The sequence below is a fragment of the Narcine bancroftii genome, chromosome 3 (assembly GCF_036971445.1).
Source record: "Narcine bancroftii isolate sNarBan1 chromosome 3, sNarBan1.hap1, whole genome shotgun sequence".
Taxonomy (NCBI): Eukaryota; Metazoa; Chordata; class Chondrichthyes; order Torpediniformes; family Narcinidae; genus Narcine; species Narcine bancroftii.
The window spans coordinates 140,953,014-140,980,512 of NC_091471.1; the positions used below are offsets into that span (position 1 = coordinate 140,953,014).

General features: G+C 39.3%; 1 protein-coding gene across 1 annotated transcript in view; it reads left to right on the forward strand.

Annotated features, from left to right (window-relative positions):
• The window catches only part of abhd18 (abhydrolase domain containing 18), an 88,698-nt gene extending 77,856 nt beyond the window's left edge, over positions 1-10,842 (forward strand). The window contains exons 10-13 of the mRNA XM_069925255.1: positions 2,565-2,666; positions 3,471-3,837; positions 6,469-6,631; positions 10,013-10,842. Of these exons, the coding sequence (XP_069781356.1) occupies positions 2,565-2,666; positions 3,471-3,837; positions 6,469-6,631; positions 10,013-10,064 (684 nt within the window). The 3' untranslated portion in view covers positions 10,065-10,842. The remainder of the gene's footprint in view (positions 1-2,564; positions 2,667-3,470; positions 3,838-6,468; positions 6,632-10,012) is intronic.
• The last annotated feature ends 16,657 nt before the right edge of the window (positions 10,843-27,499 follow it).

Consider the following 27,499-nt stretch of genomic DNA (forward strand, 5'->3'; position numbering starts at 1 on the left):
AACTTTGTGTTTTCTTCTCTTTATTTCGTCTTTTCTGGAGAGGGCTGGTATTCTCCTACCAGCCACTACTCCATCACGTGACTCCCCTTGGGAACCACTGCCTTAAAGTAAATTTTCCCAGCACTTTAAATAAAAAGTCCCACTCTAACAAATGCTTTTTCTGCAGCCAGGGCTACAGATAAGCCCCTCTCATCCCTGTTTTGTGCCAGATGCATAATACTCAACAATCTGCCAATGTTATCTGCCACCTAACTCTTCTACACAAAACCCACTTGATCTTTATTTATTAACTTTAGCAAATATATTTTGTAATCAGTGTTTAACAGAGAAATGGATCTATAAGAAGACGGCATTAGCAGATCCTTGTCTTTTTTAAGAATTGTCTTAATGATTGCTGTTGATAAAAATTCTGGGAGGGTTTGGGTACTCCATTCATCATTTTTTTTAAGCTGACATTTGCGCCAGTTATTTAACAGTTTTCAACAACTATTTACAAAATCTTGGGTTAGTCCTCATGTTTGCTCTTGCTTTTATTTTCCTTATCTCCACCAAGCTCAGGCAGCTCTCTCGCAAACTGTTGTGCCTTACTCAGCTCTGATTTAAAAATTTTCAACCCCCCAACCCTGCACGGTAATACAATTTTCAGGATGGTGTAACTCAAGATACACTCACCATTTTTGCTTTACCAGTCTTTTAATTGGCTCAAACTCTTTTCTCCGCTTTAAAAGCGCTATACTAATATCAGGGTAGAAGACTATTTTGTGTCTCTCTATTTCAATTGCCCCCCCCCCCTCTTTTCCTCACTTCATCTGCTGCAGCCCCTAAAATTTTCTCCCTATTCTGGTAATGTACCAGTTTTATTAAAACCCAAATGGGGTTTCTGTCCAGGGCCATTCTTTGGAAAGGGTGTCCTCCTTGCCCTCCACCTGTACCTTTTCCCCCAGTATATCCTTTCCCAGTACTTCGGGGATCCATTTCTGGAGGAAGTCTTCTGGGTTTCTCTCCTCAGCATCTTCCCTCAGCACAACTTTAATATGGTTCCTACGACTTTAATTCTCTCGAGCATCTAGCTTCCCCCAGATTTGCTCTCTTTCCCTTATCAGGGCATCTTGTTCATCCGTTACACTGCTGAACCTCTCTTCACTGGCTCTCACTCTATCTTCCACCTCCGTGATTCTCCCTGTTAAATCTGTGAGGGTCCTTGCATTACATTTAATTTCTGGCCATGTCCTGGGCTTTCCACAGGCTAAAATATTCTGCCCTCCATATGTCCCAGGGCTTCCAGCACGTCTCTCAGGGAGGGCTCTGAGTCCTCATTTCTCGGTCCCCTGGCCTCGTGACATCTGTCATTACAGCCACTGTCGCCTACCTCACAGTCTTCCTCCTCCTCACTGTCATCGCAGCTCCCACTGGTGCTCGTCGTGTCTTTGAATGTGATACTGGATCATTTTGGGCTCGGAGCTTTTTGCTGTTAATAGCACTAATGTGAGCACTGCTGCGAGCATTGCATTCAGCGTGAAAATGCCCAACCTGGGGCTCTTGCTGTGGGAGGGAAGTCCCGAGTCTCCCCCTCTCCCTGTGCCATTTCCTGGGACTCCTACATTCTGCTTGCATCATCCAGGTCTCTGCTCTCTTCCTGGGCAGGCTCCATTGACTCTGTGGGCTGGGCAGCCCCGCCATTTTCTTCTTTGAGACACCTTGATTTGGTCACCTAACTTTGGAATCAAATCCTTGCCTTTTATTATTGCCACATTTTTCTTTGTCATTATCTTCTTCCTAGTGTCTTCCCAAACCACAAGGAAACATTTTTACTGTTATTTTATTATTTTTTTTCAGGCTCTTTTTGTTATTTGATCTGGGAGCTCTAGGGTTCTGCCTCCTCTTACTCCACTCACATCTCATGATCCCACGTCCTCCTCTTGTTGAGCTTGTCACATACTGGCTGTAAAGATTCTCTTGGAGGCAGTTTAGGAAATCTGTGCCCTTGTTTACCTTTCATACGATTATATCCAGTTACTACCAGGGTAATTCTTTTTTCACATTGAAAATTTTAAATTTGCTCTTCTGTCTCCTTCAAACCAGAAGTCCACAATGCAAAAGTAAAACATGAAAGTCTACAGATGCCTTGTTTGAAGTAAAAACACAATTCTAGAGAAACTCAGCAGGTCAAACAGTGTACTTTGTATCACAGATAAAAACATGGCATTTGTTTATTCTTCCATTCATTCCCCTAAATCTCATCCCTTGAACCTTGTGCATTATCCTTTTGTGACCTGTAGTTGTTTCTTTCACCAGTTTTGCTCTCTATCTTGTTTGAAAACCCTTTAATAAGAAAGTTAAGTTCTCCTCCTGTCCCATTGGATGTAATATATTTGTTGAAAGCTCTATTTTGCAATCCATCTGTGATTGACTTGAATTTGATAATGAAATGGTCACTCACAAATTATACACTTAATAATTATGACAAATTCTCTATTGTATTTTTTGTCATGCAAAAATATAGCTGTACCCTTGGTATTAAGATGTGGACACTGAATCATGTACTATTTTGTTGCTATTTGCAGGGTGTGTTGAGCAAAGCAGTAAACTGGAGAGAACTGGAAAAACAATATGCCACTCAAACTGTTTATGAGGAAGAAATTATCAGATTACTAGAATACTGTGGAGTAAGTTTGCAAAGTGATGCATTTCACTGCACTGAATTTAATCATTGTTTTTCTATAGCAATGAGGAGGAAAATAGTGTTGAGTGAGAAGATAAACCATGAGCAGTTCAGACTCAAAGGACCAGATGTCCAATTTCTGCTCCTGTTTCTCATGTTAAGTATTATTCAAAAAACAGCATGCATAACTCTGTACCATGGAGTGTTTTAGATCCAGTGATTGTACATCACAATCACAATTGATTAAGAGACTCTCCCATCTGAAATTTATGCCAACATGGACAAAATTACAGGTAATCATTTGCAATATGATGGCACCATTGTCAACCAAAGTACTACTAGGTAATGCAACTGAGTATTCATCTGTCTCACTTAGCTTGAGATGAAACAAACAAAAGACTCCAAGCTGCTCTTAGTTCTGGTGTATTTTTTCTTTCAACAATCACGGTGAAGACAAAAATCATGTATTTATTTCTTTAGCAGGTGAAACACCTAACGAATTTAAAATGAATGAGATTCTTGCTTGATCTTAATTTGATGTGTTAATTTTATATGTGGTATATACAGTAAATAAGTCAAAATGGACAGGAATTTGCCTGGCCTCCTAATCACACCTGAAGAGTACACTAATTGATATAAAAGAACCTACATTTGACAGGAAATTTTAGCTAGAGATTGACTTGTTAATCACAACCCAAAACCTGTTGGAATGCAAATAAGGGAGGGAGATCATCAATATTTAGGTGAAATATTTGCCTTGTGTATTCACCAAGTACCTTTGAAATCATTTTGAAATGTTAATCTTCAGATGGATTCCTTCAAAATGGGTCAAGATTTTATAAAGAACTCTCCATCCAGTTTGAACAACTGGCAACACTTTGACTTTGCCGCTAATGTGCGAGAATTAAATGACAAGAGAGAAGTGGTGAACACTGCGACCGTTTATCAGTTTGGTCCAGACACAACTACCTTTAATGGCTCCGCCCAAGAGTTACTGCTTCATGATGCCTCACACACTGACTGTCAGAATCACAGAATTCCCTCAACAAACACAAGCAAGCATTTATCCTCTGTAAAACATCAACCATCAAAGAGGAAAACCTCCCTGGAACGAGAGTCTATACTCTTCATGAAAGGTGTAATGGATGAATGTACACATGTTGGAAATTTCTCAGGTATTTTAAAACTTTCAAATTAAATCGTAAATTATCTACACAAGTACAGGTACTCCCCCGACTTACGACTGTTATTGGAACCAAAGGATTAGTCATATCTCAAAATGGACGCAAGTCAGAATTTTCCGTGCATGTGAAGTACCAAAGACTTAAAGCAAACTTTTAAATCAAATCTTTTTTCATTGTAGATTTGACGAGAACAATTTAAAATTTCCTGAATTTGTCAGTCAACCTTGGTGAATCTTTCCACATTTTAGTCCATGCATACCTTGTTAGTCGGCATCCCGGGGTCTGTTGGCTGGACGCAACCATCTTCATTCCTATGTGCATGCATGAGTCCTCAGTTGGACTTTGTGTTGGTGCAGGTGCAAGAGTTAAGTGCCCTAACGATATTGAATTTGCACCCTTAACTCTCCCGCATGCGCCAACCGAACTCCAATATGCAAATCCACTGCGCATGTGCACAGGAATCAAAATGGCCGTGCCAAGGCTATGGACCCGGGGATGCTAAATAACAAGGTAAGTATGCACATCTTGGCTCCTACATCCCCTGTATCCCTCTTATAGTTTGTCAAATACAACATAAAACACATAAATGTTATATTTTTTCTTTTTTTAAAAATTCGGTCGATTATGCGCATGGATGTAAGTCGGATAGGTTGTAAATCGGGGAGAACCCGTAATTTGTTATATCATTGGAATCTGGTTTGTTTCTTAAAAACGAAATACACAAGATTTCCTGATAGCTCAGTAGTTAAGTTTATTATGCAGTTTAATTGACAGTTTTGCAATTATTCTCTGTATCCAAAAAGAAAAGATTTGTCTGCAAATCTTATTTGATGATACCTATCTATTGAATTGTGCAGTAAATGCATTTGTTGTATGAATTGGGGTTTCAGTGAGATTGATTCTGGTATGAGGATTTCTTTGTGGGAAAAATAATTACAATTTTTATTAAATTTGGCACTCTTTCTATTTGAATACTGAAATTTTGTTATTGTCCTTTCCAATTTCTTCCAATCTCTTTTTAACTTGTTTATCTTATTTAAAGCTTATCTTTTGGACTATCTTTTAAAATTACCTAGTAATTATATAGTATGATATATTTGCAGTATAAACTTCATTGCCTTTTGGATTACAATTTGAGGAAAGATTAGATCCACAAAGCTTCACTAAAGTTTTTTAATCAAATTGGGGGTTGAATTGAAACTCACAAAATTGTGACTGGGTTAGGGTTTCCACAAAGAGCTGAAAAGGTCAAGTTGCTGAAAATACTGAGATAAATAAAAGATGTATGAAAAAGAAAAACACAGATTTGGTACCCTTATTTAAGAAAGGATATGCTAGCATTGGATAAATCAGTAAAGATTCACTTCAGAAATTCCTGAGAGAAGGTGGTTGTTTCACTATGATGGCCAGAAGAGTTAGATCTGTATTCTCTGAAATTTAGAAAAGTAAACAATTATCGTATGAAAAATGTTATAACTGAAGGGGCCATAACAGGGTAGATATTGAGATGTCACTTTAGGTTGGAGAGCCTTCAACAAATGGCACATTTAAAAGATAACAAGGAAGTCTTTTAATAATGAGATACTGTATATTTCAAGGTATAAGTCGAGCCGTAAAACCCTAAAAAATGTATCAGAAAGGTAGGGAGGGGGTTGACTTGAATGCCGGATATACTTTTGAGTCCTTAAATTCACTAAAAAAAAAATCAGATTGCTGTCGATTTGACGTATAAGTCAATGCTGGAAGCACCTCACCACTGCTGTGCACCGCCATAACTGCTCCTACCTGGGACCCTGAGGTCGCCATCCTGCCTGGTAGGCTGCGGTTCCTGCTCACGCCGGGAGCACGACATTGCTGCTCCAGCTCCGTGGGCTATCGCCACTGCTGCCTGATACGTTTTTAAACTTATTTTACACCTTTGTTACTTGCGATTCGGTTATTTAAAAAATTTTGGGTTGTTCCTGGGAGGCCTGGACAGCCTGAAAAATGGGGTTCGACTTATACACCAGATATAATATAAAACTGTCAAAACAAGGCTAAAAACCAGGCTATCTGCCGGTCAACTTAAACGCCAAAATATAGGGTAAGTACTGGTAATAGTTCCTTCTCACAGAGAGTGGTGAAACTCTTAAATTCTCTATTCCAGAAGTATGTGGAGGTTAGATCATTGGGGGAACTTAAAGAGAAGGTAGATGTATTTTTGTAAGATTTGGGAACTGTGCGTGATAGGATCTAACACAGAGAAAGATGAGGTCAGGAAAGTTCAGCCATTTTGAAAGTGGACTTGTGAAAGATGATGAATAAACAAAGATGAAAAATTCTAATTGTTTGATTTCGTAAAATTTTGAGTAAATGTTTAAATCTGTGGAAGTTTGTAATTTTTATTTAGGGCCATGTGTATGAGTGGACACATATTGATGAAACATGTTATTGTATGTTTCAATTCAGATAATTTGATAAATATTTGAAGTAGAAAAAGTGGGTTGCTATTACTTCACAAAGAGCAGTTATACTGGACCATTTCATTAAACTGAATGATTTCAATGAGTATTTGTGGAATTTGAATCACTAGCTGAATGTTTTCTAGAAGCTCTAATTATCTGTTCTTTCATTTAATTGAAGTGCCAGTAGACCCTAGCCTAATCATAGTGGTACAAGCAAAAGAAGATGCCTACATTCCACGAGCTGGAGTACGGAGCCTAAATGAAATTTGGCCTGGATGTGAAATTAGATACTTGGAAGGGGGTCACATTAGCGCATACCTCTTCAAACAAGGCCTCTTCAGGTAAAAGAAATTGCAGTTTTTTTGCAGATTATTTCTGAAACAATCGATGGCTGTAGCTGAGGAGGAAGATGAGTATCATAGAACCATGGGACATTACAGCACAGAAACAAGCCCCTTTGGCCCTTCTCGTCTGTGCCGAACCATTTTTCTTTCTCGTCCCACTGATCTTTACCCAGTTCATAGTCTATCCCTTTCCCATTTACGTTCCAAATTCTTCTTAAATGTTAAAATTGAGCCTCCATTCACCATTTAAGCTGGCAGCTCATTCCGCACCCCCACCACTCTCTGTGTGAAGAAGTTCCCCTAAACTTTTCCCTGTATCCTTTGGTTAATATCTCATTTACCCTCAATGGAATATTTCTCCCTATATTTACTCTGTCTATCCCCATCCTAATTTTAAATACCTCTATCAAATCTCTCCTCATTCTTCTACGCTCCAGATAATAAAGTCCTAATCTGTTTAACCTTTCTCTGTAACTCAGTTCCTGAAGTCCAGGCAACATCCTTGTAAATCTTCTCTGCACTCTTTCTATCTTATTGATCTCTTTCCTGTAGTTAGGTGAGCAAAACTGTACGCAATACTCTAAATTTGGCCTTACCAATGTCTTATATGACTTTACCATAACATCCCAACTCCTATACTCAATAATTTGATTTTTGAAGGCCAATATGCCAAAAGCTGTCTTTACAACCCATTCGTGACACCACTTTAAGGAAATTATGTATCTGTATTCCCAGATCCTTCTGTTATACCACACTTGTCAGTGCCCTACCATTTACTGTGCATGAACTTTCTTGGTTTGTCCTTCCAAAATTGCATTAAATTCCGTCGGCCATTTTTCAGCCCATTTTTCCAGATCCCTCTGTGAGCTTTGAAAACCTTCTTCACTGTCCACAACACCTCCAATCTTTGTGTCATTTGCAGATTTGCTGATCCTATTTACCACATTATCATCAGATCATTGATATAAATGAAAAACAACCATGGTCCCAGCACCAATCTATGAGACACACCACTAGTCACAGGCATCCACTCTGAGAAGCAATCATTCACCACTATTCTCTGGCTTCTCCCGTCCAGCCATTGTTGAATTCATTTTACTACTTCACCATGAATATCGAGCATTTGAATCTTCCTGACTATCCTCCGATGTAGAACCTTGTCAAAGGCCTTACCAAACTCCATGTAGTAAACATCCACATTCTTTGTCAATTTTTGTGGTAACCTCCTCGAAAAACTCTATAAGATTGGTTGAACCAGACCTACCGCACACAAAGCCATATTGACTATCCCTAATCAGTCCCTGGTTATCCAAATACTTGTATATCCAATCTCTTAGAAAACCTTTCAATAAGTTACATACTACTGACATCAGGCTCACTGACCTTTAATTTTCCAGGGTTTCTTTTGGAGCTTTTTTAAACAATGGAACAATGTGAGCTACTCAGTGTGGATGATTGCAAAATCTTAATTTCCATTTGATATATGAAACAGCACACACCTGCATGCTACCCAGACATCACTTAGGCATGGGCTGATAAATACCAAGTTACATCCATGCTGCAGAAATCCAAGCCAATGACTGTCCAACATGGTCCCGGACAATCTCCCATAAAATGTTACGAGCCCAAAGGACCCCAAAACCCAGCATCAATAGACATTCACCAAGACAAATGGTTACTTAAACAAAAGTTGTTTTTAATTATCTTTAAACATGAAAACAGAATCAAACTTTAACTTATCACTAATAACTACCCAACTTAGCCCCCTTATAATTCTAAGCGCACGTCTATGTAATGTGTGTGTAAATTTAAGAAAAGTTCTTTGGTTCACAGATCAATCTCGCTTCTCATTTTTCCAAGTTCACTGGTTGCAGGCCATTCTTATACTGTGCACAAAATTTAACATGTATAAAGTTCACCAGGCTTTGGTGCTCGAAAGGTAAATGTTTACCATTCAGAAGGGTTCTTGTAAGCTTGCAAAGAGAGATGTGTTGTTCCAGGATTTCCACAACTGAGGTACCACCATTAGTTACCTCAATGTCTTGCTGATGAAACTTGCCCTATCAGGATTCTCCAGATGATAACCTCTTTCTTTCAGGCTAGCACAGAGTTCATTTCTGTTCCACTTATTCCAAGAGAAACATCAGACAGATAGCACTTCCAGCCATCCGCCACTCTGGAGCTTCTGTTTCAGTTTCAACAAGCTTCTCCTGGCTGACCGTGTTCAGTCTCCTGTGTCACACACAGTCAAAGACTTCCATCTCTCGATCTCTGTCTCTGAGATTCCAACACTGCCAGCCACATGTCCTTCTCTCTCTCACTTGCAAAACCCCCTCTTTCTCCAGCAAACAATAGGAGTCAGTCTTCTAGACCATCTATTGTTTTAGGTAAACAAACCTCTCAATGACCTCTGAGTGAGCACTTTGCAGAGAGGTCAAAAAGCCTTGCAAAAAGGTCCCACACAGACAACCTGACTCCTTCAAGACAATAGCCTATCCATTTCATTGCATCATTTCAATTCGTACCTACTTGTGAAATGTGCATAGCATTCTATAAAGTCACTGAATATGAATTCTTCAGTATTTCAAATAAGATCTGTTTTAAAGTGTGTATGTAACCTACTCTAATTTTACCAAATTATCTCCCAAAAACATTCCCAAATATTTCATCACACCTTGATGTTCAGTGGGACTGCTACTGATGAGACTCCACCATCAAAATCCTGGCAGTCACTATTGATTCAATGAAATCAGTTACATAAATACTTGAATGACAAGAGCAGGTCAGAGACTGGGTTGCTTGTGAAATGTGATTAGTCTCTATACACCCAAAGCCTTTTCCCATCTAAAGGCATGAGAAAGGTGTATGACAGGATAATTTCCACAACTGTACAAGTGCAACTCAAACATTCAAGTGGCCTAAACCCTTCCATGATTTAATTGGTAGTCCATCCACTAACCTAAACAGCAACTTTTCTATTACCATAGTATAGTGGCTATACCCACAACAAAACACACTGTGGTTACTTCCCTAGGTTGAACAGAATGCATGTCCAAAACCAATGACCTCTACCTCAGAAGGATATTGACTTCAGAGTCCTTGCAGGGGAGCAGTACATGTCCACCTCCAAGATCCATGTCATCCTGACGTAGAAATATATCACTATTCCTTCATTGTCATTGGATTCAAATCATGGACTTGCATTCCTAACAGAAGGACTGCAACAAATCTATGGCACCTCATATGCATTTGGAACAGACTGTGTTCAATTCTGATATTGCATGAGGTTTAAAAAAAAATGTATAATTGACAGTGCCCAGATATTTAAATCTGCTTATGATAAATTTGTTCAAAATTCATATTTCTTTTTCTTTACAGACAAGCCATTTATGATGCATTTGAACGTTTCCTTCAGAAATACTCCATCTAGGATTGAACACTGAGTGCCAGGTTAATTGTAGTCAACTTATGGTCCTCATTTGTGGCTGGTGCAGTTACCTCAAGTCTTAAATCACTGCAAAAAGGAATTTCATGGGGAAGCAAGTTCGCACTGAAGATGGGGAGCTTAATCATCCTCTTGTGGTTGGAAGCCATTTATTGAAAGAGAAACAACAGAACTGTATACCAATCTAATACAAATTATTATTGGTCTTGCATTTCAAAATTTGTTGGAACTTGATAACTCAAAATTTATAAATGATGCAACCATACTACTCTGAGTAACAATAATCTCCACTTGATGAGTTTTTACATTTTACTATTAAATTTATTAGATCTGTTCAAGAGCGCTTAACTTTATTCTTTGACAAGTATGAACTTCGAGAAAAACAGACACTTGTATCCAAGAATATACAAATGAAGAAACTAAATGTGTACTTTAAAACTGACTTCAATAAATCTATGAGTCAAATGCATAATACCATATAAAAGGGAAGAACATGGTGCTATTTTGAGTTTTATTGTGCCTCCTGAACTAAGAAATCACAATGTACTTGTAGTAAGATAACATTTTTATTTAATGAAGAAATAAATCACAAATATCTGGCATAAAATATGGAAAAGCAATTGATACTTCTGAATCTGTTTTCCTGAATCTTCACTGGAATTAAGATCTCACAGTAATAGTACAATGATAATCAATTAATATTACCAGTGAAAACTGATTATTGTCTGAGATTTTACTTTATATTGTGAATGTGTAAATGAAAATTATTAAAGCAGTCATCTATATTTTATAATTAAATTAAATAGTTTCAATTTTCAATATCTCATGAGTTATGGACCAAGAAAGTGAGGAATATTTTAATTCTGCCATATAAGTTCATGGATTACATGGGAAGTTATAAAGGACATTCTAAAGGTCCAGAACAGAAAGATGATTCCTTCCCATGATGGCTCTTCATTATAAAGAATATCGATTTCATACAAACTTTCATTGAATCTTGAAATTTGCTGCATCCAGTAGATTCTTTAATCGGCATATTTAAAGACTTGTTTTTGGATGAAGAAGCAGAAACATTTTTCAGAATTATATTAATGCTTCTGAGATCTCATAGTTAACTATTATTATTACAGTACATTTCTGATTAACCAAAATGCTTGGACCTGACCTATATCGGTTATCTGGATTTTTCAGATAATTGAGAAATTTCTTTAAGCAGCCCAGTAGCATCAGCAGAATACTTATATCAGTTATCACCGATCCCTAACACCTCCCCGCCACCATCACCAATTCTGCCCAGGAGCCCGACGTCCCTGCTCCTACCTAGGAGCGCAAGGTCTCACCTCACCTATAAATGGTAGGAGATTTCACGTACGGTCCCGGGGGTTGTCCTTCAGCAGAATTTCAGCGACCCTGCTGAAAGGGTATTTGACAGACAGAGTGGCTCGGGTGAGAGGGTGGTATTTAATTCAAATGGCACAATGCAATTTATCACAAAGCTGTAGTAACAGCAAAAAAAAAGACATTTATAAATAAATAATCAATGCTATCCTTTCCTTCAATGATGTGTAATCTGTGGACAAATATAACCATCTAACCACTTACAGCACACAACAGGCCAGTTCGGCCCTACTAGTCCATACCGTAGCAAATCCCCACCCTCCTAGTCCCACTGACCAACACCCGGTCCATACCCCTCTAGTCCCCTCCTATCCATGTAACGATCCAGTCTTTCCTTAAATGTAACCAATGATCCCGCCTCGACCACGTCTGCCGGAAGCTCATTCCACATCCCTACCACCCTCTGCGTAAAGAAATTTCCCCTCATGTTCCCCTTATAATTTTCCCCCTTCAATCTTAAACCATGTCCTCTAGTTTGAATCTCCCCCACTCTTAATTGAAAAAGCCTATCCACGTTTACTCTGTCTGTCCCTCCATCAAGTCCCCTCTCAATCTTAGGAGTCATGTGATGGAGTAGTGGCCGGACGGTGAACTCCAGCCCTCTCCAGAAAAGTCGGGAAAAACAAAGGAAAACACAAAGGCACAGAAATAAAAGTTACAGAAAAGTGAGTATAAAGGTGGAAAGAAGATGGCGACAAAAAAAGAAAAATCGAAAGCAACGGTAAGAAGAGAGGAAGAGAAGACAAAGGAGGAAAAAGGTGAAGGCCTTACTTGTCCGAAGAGACCCGCTGCGGAGAGAGAAACCCGCTCCCTCAGGTCGGTAAATAATGGACTACAAAAATGGCTCGCAGAGCCGAGTAAAAGTGCGCAACCGCGCATGAAAAAAAACACACCGACGGGAGGGGGGACCAGCTGGGGAGTCGATCTCCACAGCCGGCAACGACAGCTGCAGAACACCTGCAGCAAGAAGAGACCACAGAAGACAATGGAAACAAGAAAGAAGAGGAGGAAAGGGCATCAAAGAAACAACAGATGGCCAACCCAGAGGAAGAAGAAGAGGAAGAGGAAGAGTACAGGGAAATAGAAGAAGAAAAGAAAGGCAAGGTAAAGGATATACTTGCTCTTATTAAAGGATACATGGAGTCATTTAAAGAATGGCAAACACAGGAATTTAAGGATTTAAGAAAAAGAATAAACAACACAGAAGAGAAAATAAATAAAATGGAGATGACCTTAACAGAAATGGGAAAGAAAATGGACAAGATGGAAGAGCGGGCAGTAGCAGCAGAAATGGAGGTAGAAGACTTAAAAAAGAAATTGGAGAAATCTAATAAAAAAACTAAAGAGACACAAGAACTACTAGCTCAAAAAATAGATACAATGGAAAACCATAACAGAAGAAATAACATAAAGATAGTGGGCCTTAAGGAAGATGAAGAAGGCAAGAATATGAGGGAGTTTATAAAAGAGTGGATCCCTAAGACCCTAGGATGTCCAGAACTACAGCAAGAAATGGAAATAGAAAGGGCACATAGAGTATTGGCCTCTAAACCACAACCACAACAAAAACCAAGATCTATTGTAGTAAAATTCCTAAGATATACTACAAGAGAAAAGGTACTGGAGAAGACAATGGAAAAAGTAAGAGAGGGCAACAAACCACTGGAGTACAAAGGGCAAAAAATCTTCATTTATCCAGATATAAGTTTTGAACTCCTAAAGAAGAGAAAAGAGTTCAATACAGCAAAGGCGATTTTATGGAAGAAAGGGTATAAATTTATACTAAAGCATCTAGCAGTATTGAAAATATTTATTCCAGGACAACAAAACAGACTATTCTCGGATCCAGAAGAAGCACGAAAATTTGCAGAACAATTACAAAAATAGACTGAGGGAGGAAGACGGGTAATGAGAGTTAAAATGATCACGATTGATATGGATGTGGGTAAAGACAAAAATAGACTGAGGGATGAAGACGGGTAATGAGAGTAAAAATGATCACGATTGATATGTATGCGGGTAAAGAGGTATAAGAGTGAATAGAGACAATGAGCATACATGAATGTATCTGTACTTAGAGGAAAATATAGATAGTATAGACAAGAATTAATAAGGGAAGGTAATGGAATAGAGAGAATAAGGAGGGAATTAAAAGAGTGACCTTTGTGACATATGAAAAGTAAAATCTTTTCTGGGGGAGGCGGGGTGGGGGGAAATAGCGGTCACTGCAAAATCAGTTGACGCTTGCGAGTGGATTCGCAAATCCAAATGGAGAGGGGAGATGTGGTTGTCCGACAAGGGATAAAGGACAACTCAGGAGGTGAAGGGGAGATTGGGGATAAATAAGATAGAAATAGGAGAATAAGGAAAATGTTGGATGTTGTAGGAATGTTGTCTTATAAAGAGTTGAAAATAAGAAAACAGAAATGGAAAAGGAGGAAAGGTAATGATGGAAAAACGGAAAGAGAAGATAAACAAAATATAAAAGGGCTACGCTGAACTATATGTCTTTAAATATTAATGGAATACATAACCAAATTAAAAGGAAGAAACTACTAAATTTAAATGAATAAATGTATTCCATTAGAAAAAATAACATATAGGTTAAAAAATAATATTGAAATATTCGAACAAGTATAGGAGCCTTACATTAAATACAATAGCGAAAATGTACCGGGGACAAACATTACCTAAGTTGATGGAAGGAGAAGGAAAGAAAAGAATGGACTCAGTAGAATTTCTGGTGTAATTTTGTTGAATGACAACATTGTCTGACTGGCTTAATGCAACCTAGATTGCATACCTAAAATGGATGAGAGGGGTGGGGTGGGGGGGTGGTTTGGGAGGAAAGGGGGGGGGGAGAAAAAGTCACTGTATATGTGTGAAAAAGAAATAGTGTATATCATGGCTAATGTGATTTATGGTGTGAAAAATAAAAAATTTAAAAAAAAGTCCCCTCTCAATCTTCTACGCTCCAGAGAAAAAAGGCCCAGGCTGCACAACCTTTCCCTGTAACTCAAACCTTGAAATCCTGTCAACATGCTCGTGAACCTTCTCTGCTCTCTCTCTATTTTGTTTATATCTTTCCTATAATTTGGTGACCAAAACTGTACACATTATTCCAAATTTGGCCTCACCAATGCCTTGTACAATTTCATCTCCTTTTTAAAACTTATTCCCTATAGATATATCCATACAAAACAAGGAAGTCAAAAACATCAAAGGGATATACATACTTAAAAATTTTTGGTCACACTTTTACATCAAGGTTTTCCATTGAAAATTTCTAAGAGCACATTTATAATCAAATACACTAGTAGCTTCTGCCCCCCCATTTCATGCTATGAATTGCTTTGGGTGGTTCTGAGCTCTGTTGTTACCAACCTGGCGCTAACAGCGCGTCAGAGCACCACTTGAGCATGGTGGGTAAAAAAAAATTCAACTTGTGACATCATGTCTCAGCCGGAAAAAAATCTATAATTTCGGTACAAGTTTTTAGATAATTGGAAACCTAATTTACCAATTCTGATTTTTAATAGAAATTGTAAAGCTTCATGATCTTATTGAATGGTGAAAAGGCTTGACAGGCTATGTGGCCCAATCCTTCTATTTCCTATATTTCTTGCATTAGATTCCAGGACCTGCAGCTTTTGTGTTGCTGTTTATCATTCACCAGCAGCTGACTCACTTTCACCCTCTCCTCCTTCCACCTGGCTCCATTTGACCTGGCTTTTTCCTTGTTCGGCAGAGGGTAGCAACCAGAATGAAAAGGCAGTGAATAGGCAGAAGATACACAAATAAATAAATTGTGTAGTGAGATTGGGGGTAAATGTAGGCAATCAAGAAGGCAAAATTGCAGCAGATGATTATCTTGGTGTACTTTGTAAACAAAATTGAAAGGGTGATGAATACATCACTTAATGACTTCTATTTAAATGCTTGCAGAATAAGAAATTAGGTTGATGATCTTGAAGCAGGTATGACGTAACCATCACAAGTGTATCAGAAGATCAGGAAGGTAGGGAGAGAGAGTAGGGTGTTTCTGCTGGTTAAAGCTGGAATTAAATCTGGAGAGAGGAGACATTGGATCAGAAGATTATTGAATTATCCCTGCAGGTATAATTAAGTAACTAAGGGTAAAAAGTCTCTGATTGGAGTTATATACAGACTTCCAAACAGTTGCCAGGATGTGGCATGGAATCCACAGAGGGAGATAAAGCAGGCAAAAGGGATATTGTAACATTAATGGAGAATTTCAATATGCAGGTTTATTGGGAAAACCAGGTTGGCACTGGATCCCAAGAGAAAGAATTTATCTAATTCCTTCAGGATGGCTTCTTAGTACAGCTTGTGACTGAACAGACCAGGGAAATAGCCATTCTGGATTGGGTATTGTGTGTTGAACCAGAGTTGCTAAGGAAGCTCAAGATAAGAGAACCCTGAGGAGGCAATGATCATAATAGAGAATTCACCCTGGAGTTTGAGAGAGAGAAACTAAAATCAGATGTGTCTGTATAAAGGGCTCAAAATAGATATGAGAGAGGAACTGGTCAAAGTTGATTGGAAAGCCACACTGGGAGGGAGGACGGCAAAGTAGTAAAGGCTGGAGTTTCTGCAAGAAATAAGGAAGAGGAAGAACAGGTTTATTCCAAAAAATAAGAAATAGTTTAATAGAAAAATGACACAACTGTGGCTGACAAGAGAAGTAAAAGCAAAAGGCATACAAGGAAGCTAAAGTTAGTGGGAAGGAAGAGGACTTGGAAGCTTTTAAAAGCTTACAGAAGGCAATTTAGAAGGTCATTACAAAGGAAATGTGAACTCTGAAAGGAAGCTAGCAAATGATATAAAAAATCTCTTAAGTACAGTACAACTCCAATTGTCCAAAATGGTCAGAATTGGGCCTATGTCAGATAAACATTTTTTTCGGAGAACTGGTCATTTTTTAAAAACAGCCCAGTAGAAACAGCAAATCACTTCTAAAAGTGTTTAAACAACAATGAACAACAAGGGAAGGCTTTTTAAGCATTAAAATAATATTTAATTCTCACTCAAAAAAATGCTGGCTGCCGCCAATTACCGAGACCTCCCCACCAAGGCCCTGTTCGTGTTGGGAGTCTGAGGTCTGTGCTGCCGCCAGCAGCCCGACATACCCGCTTGCCATTGGCAGCCAATGTCCTCGGTCGGTTTGGTTCAAAAAGAATTTCGGATAAATGAGAATTTCTGATTTGTTTCGGATATCATTTATCCAAAAAAATTTTTAAATGAGGATTTTGGAGAATCTGATTTGGATAATTGGAATTGTACTATATATTAAGAGTAAAAAAGAGGAAAGAGTAGATATAGGACTGATAGAAAATGATGCTGGAAAAATTGTAATGGGAGACAAGATGGCAGAGGAACTGAATGAGTATTTTGCATCAATCTTCACTGTGGAAGACATTAGCAGTTTTCCTGAATTTGAAGGGTCATGGAATAATGGTGAGTGCAGTCATGATCACCAGAGAAAAGGTATTTGGTAAGCTGAATGGTTTAAGAGTAGATGAGTCTCCTGGAGCCTCGATCTCTGAAAGAAGTTGCTATAGAGATGATAAAGACATTAATAATATCTTTCAATAATCAATAGATTGTGACATGGTCCAGACGAATAGAAAATTGCAAAGGTCACTGCGATTTAAAAAGGGAGGGAGGTAACAGAAAGGAAATTATAGACCTATTAGCCTAATGTCAGTGGTTGGGGAGTTGTTGGAGTCAATTTTCAAGGATGAGGTTACAGAGTACCTGGAGGTGCAAGACAAGATAGGGCAAAGTCAGCATGATTTCTTGAAGGGAAAATCTTGCCTGACAAACCTATTGCCATTTTTTGAGGAAACTACACGCGGGCAAGACAAAAGAGATGCAATGAATGTAGTATATTAAAACTTTCAAAAGGCTTTTGACAACATGCCACACACGAGGCTGCTTTACAAGCTGAGAGCCCATGGAATTATAGTAAAGATACTACCATGGGTAGAGCATTGTCTGATTGGCAGGAAACAGAAAGTGGGAATAAGGGATCCTATTCTGATTGGCTGTCGATTACCAATGGTGATCTGCAGGGGTTGGTGTTACAGCTACTTCTTTTTACATTGTATGTTAATGATTTGGATTGTCCAATAAATGGGTTTGTGGCTAGATTTGCAAATGATACAAAGAAAGGTGGAGGACAGGTAGTCAGGAGGAAACAGATGGAAGAGAGACTTGGATAGATTAGGAGAATGGGCAAAGAAATGGCAAATGAAATACAATATTGGAAAGTGGACGTCATGCACTGGAAGAAGGAATAAAAGGCAGACTTCAAAATTCAGAGGAGCAAAGAGACTTGGGAGTCCTTGTGCAGGTAACCCTAAAGGTTAACCTCCAGGTTGAGTCAGTAGTGAAGAAGGCAAATGCAATGCTAACATTCATATCCAGAGGAATAGAATACAAGAACAGGGATATGATGTTGAGGGTTTATAAGGCACTGGTAAGGCTTCTCTTGGAGTATAGGGTACAATTTTGGGGTTCTTATTTAAGAAAGAATGTGCTGTCATTGGAGAGGGTTCAGAGAAGATTCACAAGAATGATTCTTGGAATGAAACAATTAGCATATGAGGAACATTTGATGGCTATTGGAGTTCAGAAGAATGAGGGGAGCCTCAGAAGTATTTTGAATGTTGAAAGGCCTGGAAGGAGTAGATGTGCCAAAGTTGTTTCTCATGGTAGGAGAGTCGAGAACAAGATAGCACAACTTCCAGAGTGAAACCTAGATGCAGAGGAACTTCTTCAGACAGAGAATGGTAATGTTGAAAGGGAGGGTGAACTGCATTAAAATGAATGTGTTGCCAAGGATACAATATTTATTTCAAAAGTTACCAATTCCCTTAACAGAAAAATTCTTTAAGGAACTAAAGAGAATAATAAAGAAATTCTTGTGGAAAGGGAGGAATCCAAGGGTACTGTTAGATAAATTAGCAGAGAGGTATAATCAAGGTGGTTTACAGTTACCAAATTTTAGAAATTATTATAGAGCCGCACAATTGATGTATTTATCAGATTTTTACCAGACAAGGGAAAAACCAGACTGGACTAAGATAGAACTAGATAAAATAGGGGAAAAGGTACCGGAACATATACTTTATAAGTGGGATGAAAAGCTGGTGCAATATAAAAACTCACCAGTACTGCATCATTTACTTAATACATGGAAGAAGATCCACTTAGAAAGGAAAAAACAAATTATCAAATACCAAAATTACTATTGACGCAAAATCCACTAATCCCTTTTACAATAGACAACCTTTCCTTTGGAGAATGGGAGAGAAAAAGAATCAAAAGAATAGAAAACTTTTTTGGGAAATAAATTATTAACATTTGAACAGTTGAAGGACAAATATAGAATAATTCATGGTACAATGTTTGCATACCATCAACTGAAAGCTTAGTCAAAGGATAAATTGGGAAACAGACTGAGATTACCAGAAGGAAGCAGCTTTGAATATGTGATTACAGATACAATGATAATTAAAAGATTTATAACATTAAGCTGCAAGGTAAGGAAAATGAGGAAATAAGCTATAAACCCAAACAAAAGTGGGAAAAGGACTTAAATATAAAGATAAATAATGAAACATGGGAAAAGTTATGTTCTGGAACTATGAAGAATACAATAAACACAAGGTTACGCATGATACAGTATAATTGGTTACACGGGTTATATATCATTCCTCAAAAATTAAAAGAATGGGATGCAACAATATCAGATAGGTCTTTTCACTGTAAAAATGAAATGGGAACAACAATACATACTATTTGGGCATATACAAAAGTGAATGCGTTTATGGAAGAATTAAATCAGATATTAACTGAAATCACAAAAAACAACATACCAAAAATCCAGAGATCTTTCTTTTAAGTAACAAGAAGTAAAGAATTAGGCCTCAAATTGGATAAAGCGCAAAAAGATTCATTTTGATATCCTTAGCAGTAGCAAAAAAATATATAATGTCAACTTGGAAAATGGAAGAGAGCCTAAGAATACAGCAATGGTTCATGGAAATGAATATAGGAACATAGGAAGTAGGAACAGGAGTAGGCCAAAAATGGCCCATCGAGCCTGCTCCGCCATTCAATAAGATCATGGCTGATCTAATTTATGTCCTAACTCCACCTACAAGCCTTCTCCCCATATCCCCTAATTCCTCTATCATATAAAAATTTATCTAACCGAATTTTAAATATGTTTAATGAGGCAGCCTCAACCACTTCCCTGGTTAGAGAATTCCAAACATTCACTACTCTCTGGGAAAAACTATTTTTCTTCATCTCTGTCCTAAATCTACTCCCCCGAATCTTGAGACCGTGTCCTCTCGTTTTAGTTTCCCCGGCCAGCTCAAAAAACCTTCCTACATCTTTTTTTTTAAACTTTATTTATTTCTTTAAAAAAACAAATAGTATATGACATATACAACAATTAACCATAAACATGAATGTTATTTTTTATATATGGAAAAAAAAGAAAAGAACCCCCCCCACTTCAGCCAACTCTCCTAAGGAGAGCCATAAAGAAAGAAAAAAGAAAAAATATTCTTTCTTTTTCTTTCTTCTTTGGCTTGGCTTCGCGGATGAAGATTTATGGAGGGGGTAAAAAGTCCACGTCAGCTGCAGGCTCGTTTGTGGCTGACCAGTCCGATGCGGGACAGGCAGACACGATTGCAGCGGTTGCAAGGGAAAATTGGTTGGTTGGGGTTGGGTGTTGGGTTTTTCCTCCTTTGCCTTTTGTCAGTGAGGTGGGCTCTGCGGTCTTCTTCAAAGGAGGCTGCTGCCCGCCAAACTGTGAGGCGCCAAGATGCACGGTTTGAGGCAATATCAGCCCACTGGCGGTGGTCAATGTGGCAGGCACCAAGAGATTTCTTTAGGCAGTCCTTGTACCTTTTCTTTGGTGCACCTCTGTCACGGTGGCCAGTGGAGAGCTCGCCATATAATACGATCTTGGGAAGGCGATGGTCCTCCATTCTGGAGACGTGACCCATCCAGCGCAGCTGGATCTTCAGCAGCGTGGACTCGATGCTGTCGACCTCTGCCATCTCGAGTACCTCGACGTTAGGGGTGTGAGCGCTCCAATGGATGTTGAGGATGGAACGGAGACAACGCTGGTGGAAGCGTTCTAGGAGCCGTAGGTGGTGCCGGTAGAGGACCCATGATTCGGAGCCGAACAGGAGTGTGGGTATGACAACGGCTCTGTATACGCTTATCTTTGTGAGGTTTTTCAGTTGGTTGTTTTTCCAGACTCTTTTGTGTAGTCTTCCAAAGGCGCTATTTGCCTTGGCGAGTCTGTTGTCTATCTCATTGTCGATCCTTGCATCTGATGAAATGGTGCAGCCGAGATAGGTAAACTGGTTGACCGTTTTGAGTTTTGTGTGCCCGATGGAGATGTGGGGGGGCTGGTAGTCATGGTGGGGAGCTGGCTGATGGAGGACCTCAGTTTTCTTCAGGCTGACTTCCAGGCCAAACATTTTGGCAGTTTCCGCAAAGCAGGACGTCAAGCGCTGAAGAGCTGGCTCTGAATGGGCAACTAAAGCGGCATCATCTGGAAAGAGTAGTTCACGGACAAGTTTCTCTTGTGTCTTGGTGTGAGCTTGCAGGCGCCTCAGATTGAAGAGACTGCCATCCGTGCGGTACCGGATGTAAACAGCGTCTTCATTGTTGGGGTCTTTCATGGCTTGGTTCAGCATCATGCTAAAGAAGATTGAAAAGAGGGTTGGTGCGAGAACACAGCCTTGCTTCACGCCATTGTTAATGGAGAAGGGTTCAGAGAGCTCATTGCTGTATCTGACCCGACCTTGTTGGTTTTCGTGCAGTTGGATAATCATGTTGAGGAACTTTGGGGGACATCCGATGCGCTCTAGTATTTGCCAAAGCCCTTTCCTGCTCACGGTGTCGAAGGCTTTGGTGAGGTCAACAAAGGTGATGTAGAGTCCTTTGTTTTGTTCTCTGCACTTTTCTTGGAGCTGTCTGAGGGCAAAGACCATGTCAGTGGTTCCTCTGTTTGCGCGAAAGCCGCACTGTGATTCTGGGAGAATATTCTCGGCGACACTAGGTATTATTCTATTTAGTAGAATCCTAGCGAAGATTTTGCCTGTAATGGAGAGCAACGTGATTCCCCTGTAGTTTGAGCAGTCTGATTTCTCGCCTTTGTTTTTGTACAGGGTGATGATGGTGGCATCACGAAGATCCTGAGGCAGTTTACTTGGTCCCAACAAAGCTTGAAAAACTCATGCAGTTTGGCATGCAGAGTTTTGCCGCCAGCCTTCCAGACTTCTGGGGGGATTCCATCCATACCTGCTGCTTTGCCACTTTTCAGTTGTTCGATTGCCTTATATGTCTCATCCAGGGTTATTAAATATTAAATATTAAAGAAAAATTAAATATACATATTAAGATCTAATCAATGTATATTGAAATGTAAATATTCTGAATATAACAACCACTTATTAATAAAAAAATTATAATTATCACACAAAACATATGTAATTTTTTCCATTATTAAACAATATCTCATCTCATTATGCCATCTATTAATATCAATCATATTTGTATCTTTCCACATACTAGCAATACATTTTTTTGCAACAGATAAAGCTAAATATACAAAAGCAAGCTGAAACTTATCTAATCCCAAGCCTTTCAGAGGTTGCAAACTACCCAATAAAAATACTGTCGGATCTAAAAGTATTTTAATCTTATACAGGTATTCTAGAAACAATTGAATTTTCTTCCAAAAAGATTGCATATGTATACATGACCAAACAGCATGAAATAAAGTTCCAACTGTATTACCACATCTAAAACTCAAATCTGATTCATGAAAACAAAACTTTTTTAATTTTTCAGGTGTTAAGTATAATTGATGTAAAAAATTATAGTTAATCATTGCATAACGTGCATTTATCAATCTAGTTACACTATCTGCTTCCCATTTACTTTTAGATCTATCCCAACTCTTTTTATCCATACTATCCTGTAATATTTGATACATAGATGAAATATAACCCTTCTCTGGTACCTTCATAAGAAAAGTCTCAAATTTAGTAATTTCAGGTAAAATCATATCTCTACCAAACATACGTTTTACCAAAGATCAAATTTGATAATAGAGAAACAAAGAGTTCTTATAAATACCAAAACTGTCCCTCATCTGATTAAAAGATAAAAATTTACTCTCTATAAAACAATCTCCCAAATTTTTCACACCTTTAAATCTCCAATGCAATAAACTTGGATTATGTATTGAAAAATAAATAAGTTGATTATTATACAATTAAGTCAAAGCCGATAATTTACCCCTAGAGCCTATCGTTTTACTTTTCTTTATCCATAACTTCACTAAATGTTTTAGTATAGGCACATTATATTGTTGTAACAAATTTATATTCCATCTAAACAAAAATTGATGTATTTCAAATTCAGAAATATTTACCATCTCAATTGTGGCCCAACTAGGAGGCCGTACCAAATCCATCAATGAACTAATAAATTTAAGTTGGGCTGCTTCATAATAATTTTGAAAATGTGGTAAACGTAATCCCCCTAACTCATATTCCCAAGTTAATTTATTCAAAGCTACTCTCGAAAATTTACCTCTCCATAAAAATTCCCTAACCTTCCTACATCTATCCCATCCATACCCTTCATAATCCTATATGTTTCTATAAGAAATAAATATATTCCATTGGAAAAAATAACATATAATTTAAAAAATAAAGTTACATTATTTGAACAAATTTGGGAACCGTACATGGAACATAACAGAAAGAGCTTGCCTTGGACCTCCATCCCGTAAAATGATAAGAAGACAAAACGATTAGATTTAGTGTGTAAAAGTAGATGACACATTTTTCTTGTTTGTTTTTCCATTGTGTGAAGATGTTGTTTTATAGTTGTATTGTATATGCTTGAATATTTATTGGTCTTGGAGGGAGGTGGGAAGGTGGAAGTGGGGGGAAAGGGGGAAATGTCACCATGTATATTTAATGAGAAACATGTGTATATATTTTGGTTGATATGGTTCACAGTGTGATAAATAATTTTTTTAAAAAAGACAGAGAATGGTGAACCTCTGGAATTTGCTTCTATGGCTGGGTGTGGAGACCAGGTTATTGGGCTTGTTTAGGACAGAGATTGATAGGTATCTGAATAGTCGGAGTATCAAAGATTATGGGGAGAAAGCAGGGAGTGGGGCTGAATGGGAGAATGGTTCAGCTCATGACAGAATTAAGAGGTTAAATTGCCTACTTCTGCTCCTGTATTTTATAGTTGTTTGGTTATCTTGGCACCATGACACCAATCTCATTCTTGTATTACATAATTGTGGATGTAATAGGAATATACATGTACAGTGAAAAACTTTGTTTTGCCTGAAATCCACTCAAATCAATCTATCATTAAATATAACAATGCAAAAAAAATCCCGTGTTTAGTGTGAGCAAAGTTCAGTTAAAGTTCGCTTGACCCCCTTTATCCACTTATATAATTATAAAAGCAACAGATGTTCGCAATCCATCTTCCCTTTCTTCATTGCTTGCTGATTGGTTCTTTCTTGCTTTTTAAAGTTTTCTCAGTCTTTCAGTTTACCATTTCTCTTGGTGACTGCATGAGCTATTAAATTGATGCCTTCTTTTATTTCCTTAGTTATCCAGACCTTGCTCTTTCCCACCCTTACAAAATCTATTTTTTGTTTAATACTGAAAAATCTTTTCCATTTCCTTGACACACCAAGCGGGAGCCCCATTTGTAGCCACAGAAGTGCTTGCCTACTCCCCTTACCATGAATTCCCCTACCACTTGAGCTCTACCCTTGTTCAGGCCCTTGTCTGCAGCAGACCCCACCCACCGTACCATTATCTTGGCTATACTGCTTTACCTGATAAGCCATCTCCCCGAACAGCAGTATGCCTGTTTAGGAGAGAAATGACAGCAGAGGACTCCTGAATTACCCTCTGCTACTGCTCTTCCTATTTACCCATTCTCTCTCTTTCTTTGGCCCCTTAAACAGCTGTGTGACAAACTCACAAAACCTGTTGTGGCAGGATCCCTGATTTTCCACATTGCATAGGACTTTAAAACTTGATTAGCTTTGGAACTGGTTTAAATAAAAAGAGAACTTTAACGTTGCTTGCCTCCCTCACCAAAGTGCCCACTTGGACAATCAGCAGCATTTTGACAAGATGGTTGCCCTTCTCAAAATGGCAATAAGAGCCCATCCTTTTATATTCACCCAAAACTAACCAGCAATCAACTTGATTGCCATTATCAAAAAAAAATCACATTCAGCTCCACCTCCTCCTCTCTCCAATCTGTGGAAACTACCAGCACTCACTTCTAGGATGAGCTGGCCAATTGGATTCAAAACTGGGTTAGTGGCAGAGATACTGGTAGATGTGGGTGAAGGCTGCATTGATTGCAGTGAAGGGGTATGCCACTTTCAGTAAATATGGTTTCTCTTCATTGCTATCAATGCAGTTCTCACCCAAATCTGCTCGTTCTATTCCCCTCCCAACATCACAAAATTAGGATTCCCCTCATCCTCGGCTAACACACCAGTTTCCGCGTCCAACCTGTAATTCTCCTAAATTCTCTTTACCTTCAACAGGATCCCACCTCTGGAAACATCTTTTGGAGCCTTCTCCTCCCTTCTCTGCTTCCTGCTGGAATTGTTCCCGCCGCGTCTCCCTTCTCCTTTCATATCTCCCCAGTAATTACCTCCCCGGCACTTATCCTGTGACTGTACCAAGTGCTACACTTGCACCTCCACCACGTCCCTCACCCAAACAGTCCTTCGGTGAGACCTGTCATGGTCATTTATTGCATCCAGTGATCACTGTGCAGCCTCCTCTATGTTGGGGAGACTGGACGCAAGTTGGTGGAACGGCTTCATTGAACACATTTGCTCCATCTGCGACAATAACCAGGATCTCCTGATGGCCAGCTGCTTTCATTCCACTTCCCATTCCAATATTGACATGTCTGTCCTCGGCCTTTATTGCCAATTTGAAGCCACATGCAAATTTGAAGAATACATATTCCATTTTGGCAAGCTCCAACCAGACAATCAACATTGATATCTCCAATTACCAATAATCTACCCCCTTGTTTTCATTTCCCCTCCCATTGTTTTCCCTATACTTCAAGCCCCATTTTTCCTTTTCATTCTCTCCCTTCCCCCAACTCTCTATCTGCCTATCACCCACGCCCTTTCTCCCTTTAATCCATGATCTATCAGAGTGCTTCCTTGGCCCTCTGCCTCTTCCTCCTATCTCCTCCAAGATTACCTTTTTTCCCATTTCTTACCACTCCCACCTGCTTTCACCTACCACCTTGTGATCCTTCCCCTCCACCTACCCTTTTATTTGGGCTTCTGCCCTCTTGCAATTGCTGATGAAAGACTGTGGCCTGAAATGTTGACTGGCTATTGCCTTCCATAGATGTTGTCTGACCTGCTGAGTTCCTCCATCATTTTGTGCATTGTTCTACTTTTCCATCCTCTGCAGTCCTGTGAGCTCAGAATGCCAACTTGGTCATCATGGATAAGTTGTGTTAAAGGGCCTAATCAGTGCTATGTCTCTCTATAACTCCTTCCTCTGATTGTTTGCTATCTGACCTCCAATGATGATGTCATTTGCACAGTCATGTATGGGGCTGAGTACACAGGCTTTTAAGGCACTGTTGTTGTGGGTTATTGTGGAGGAGGTGTATCCAATGCTCACAGATTGTGGAATGCAGGAAAGGAAATCATGGAGAAACACATGTTTGAGGAAGTCAGCTAATGTGGCAGCAAGGCAATGGATAGTTGACATTTTGCGCTGAAACCCTTTATTGAGAGTGTCAGGCAAGGGCGATGGGGTCTGCTGTGGATCTGTTGTGATGGTGGTTGAATCATAGTGGATTGAGATTGTCTGGAGGACTGGAGTTAATGTGAGCCCTAACAAGTCTCTCGAAGCATTCTGTATGATGAATGTCTGAGCCACCGTGAAGACATGTTATCTTGTTTATCTTTGGCACTGGAATATGCAGTTACAGCATGCTTATTCTCTTTCTCGGCTGCCCTCATTCATCTTCCTCCATTTGTGTTTCATCAGACAGATCAGCTCAGATAAACATCATTCATTTCCCTCTCTAAGATGACACCAAAAGCAAATGGACACATGTCAGACTTGATTTGTTAACTTAGCTCCACCTTCAACACCATAGTCCCAAACAAACTCATCCTCAAGGGTTTCAGCCCCTCCCCCCACCCCGCCCCGCACACCCCCTCCCCCCACCCCGCCCACCCCCTCCCCCCACCCCGCCCCGCACACCTCCTCCCCCCACCCCGCCCCGCACACCCCCTCCCCCCACCCCGCCCCGCACACCCCCTCCCCCCACCCCGCCCCGCACACCCCCTCCCCCCACCCCGCCCCGCACACCCCCTGCCTTTAACTGTACCTGGACAATTTTGGCCTCCACCCAAGCAAAGACATTCCCATTAGTTCTCCCCATTTTGCTCCACCCCAGCTGCACAACTTCAACCACCTAAAAAAACAAAGAAACCAAGGACCTATGTCCCTCCCCGTTCAGCATTTTATTATTTTATATTTGCTTCACCATTCCCACCATCCACTTCCCATCTTACTGTATTTTGCAATGCCTTGACTTAAATTCTTCCTTTCCCACCAACCAGTGACTCAAGCTACCTTTTCAAATGAAACATATGTATTTGCACTACTTCCAATGGAGTAGACATATGACCACTGAAGATTGCATTCATTCACTCTGCAGGAATGACCTTGAGGTTCAAGTGGCTTACCACATTTATTCTCCATCTCCTCTGTAGTTCCTTCAATGTTATGAGATCAATGAGAACTGTTTTGTGTATTTCAGAGTTTAATACACACCTCAAAAACCAATAGTCTAAACACTAACAACTGTGAACTCCATTGCAGAGTTCTCTCCAGTCTTAAAAAAGATTT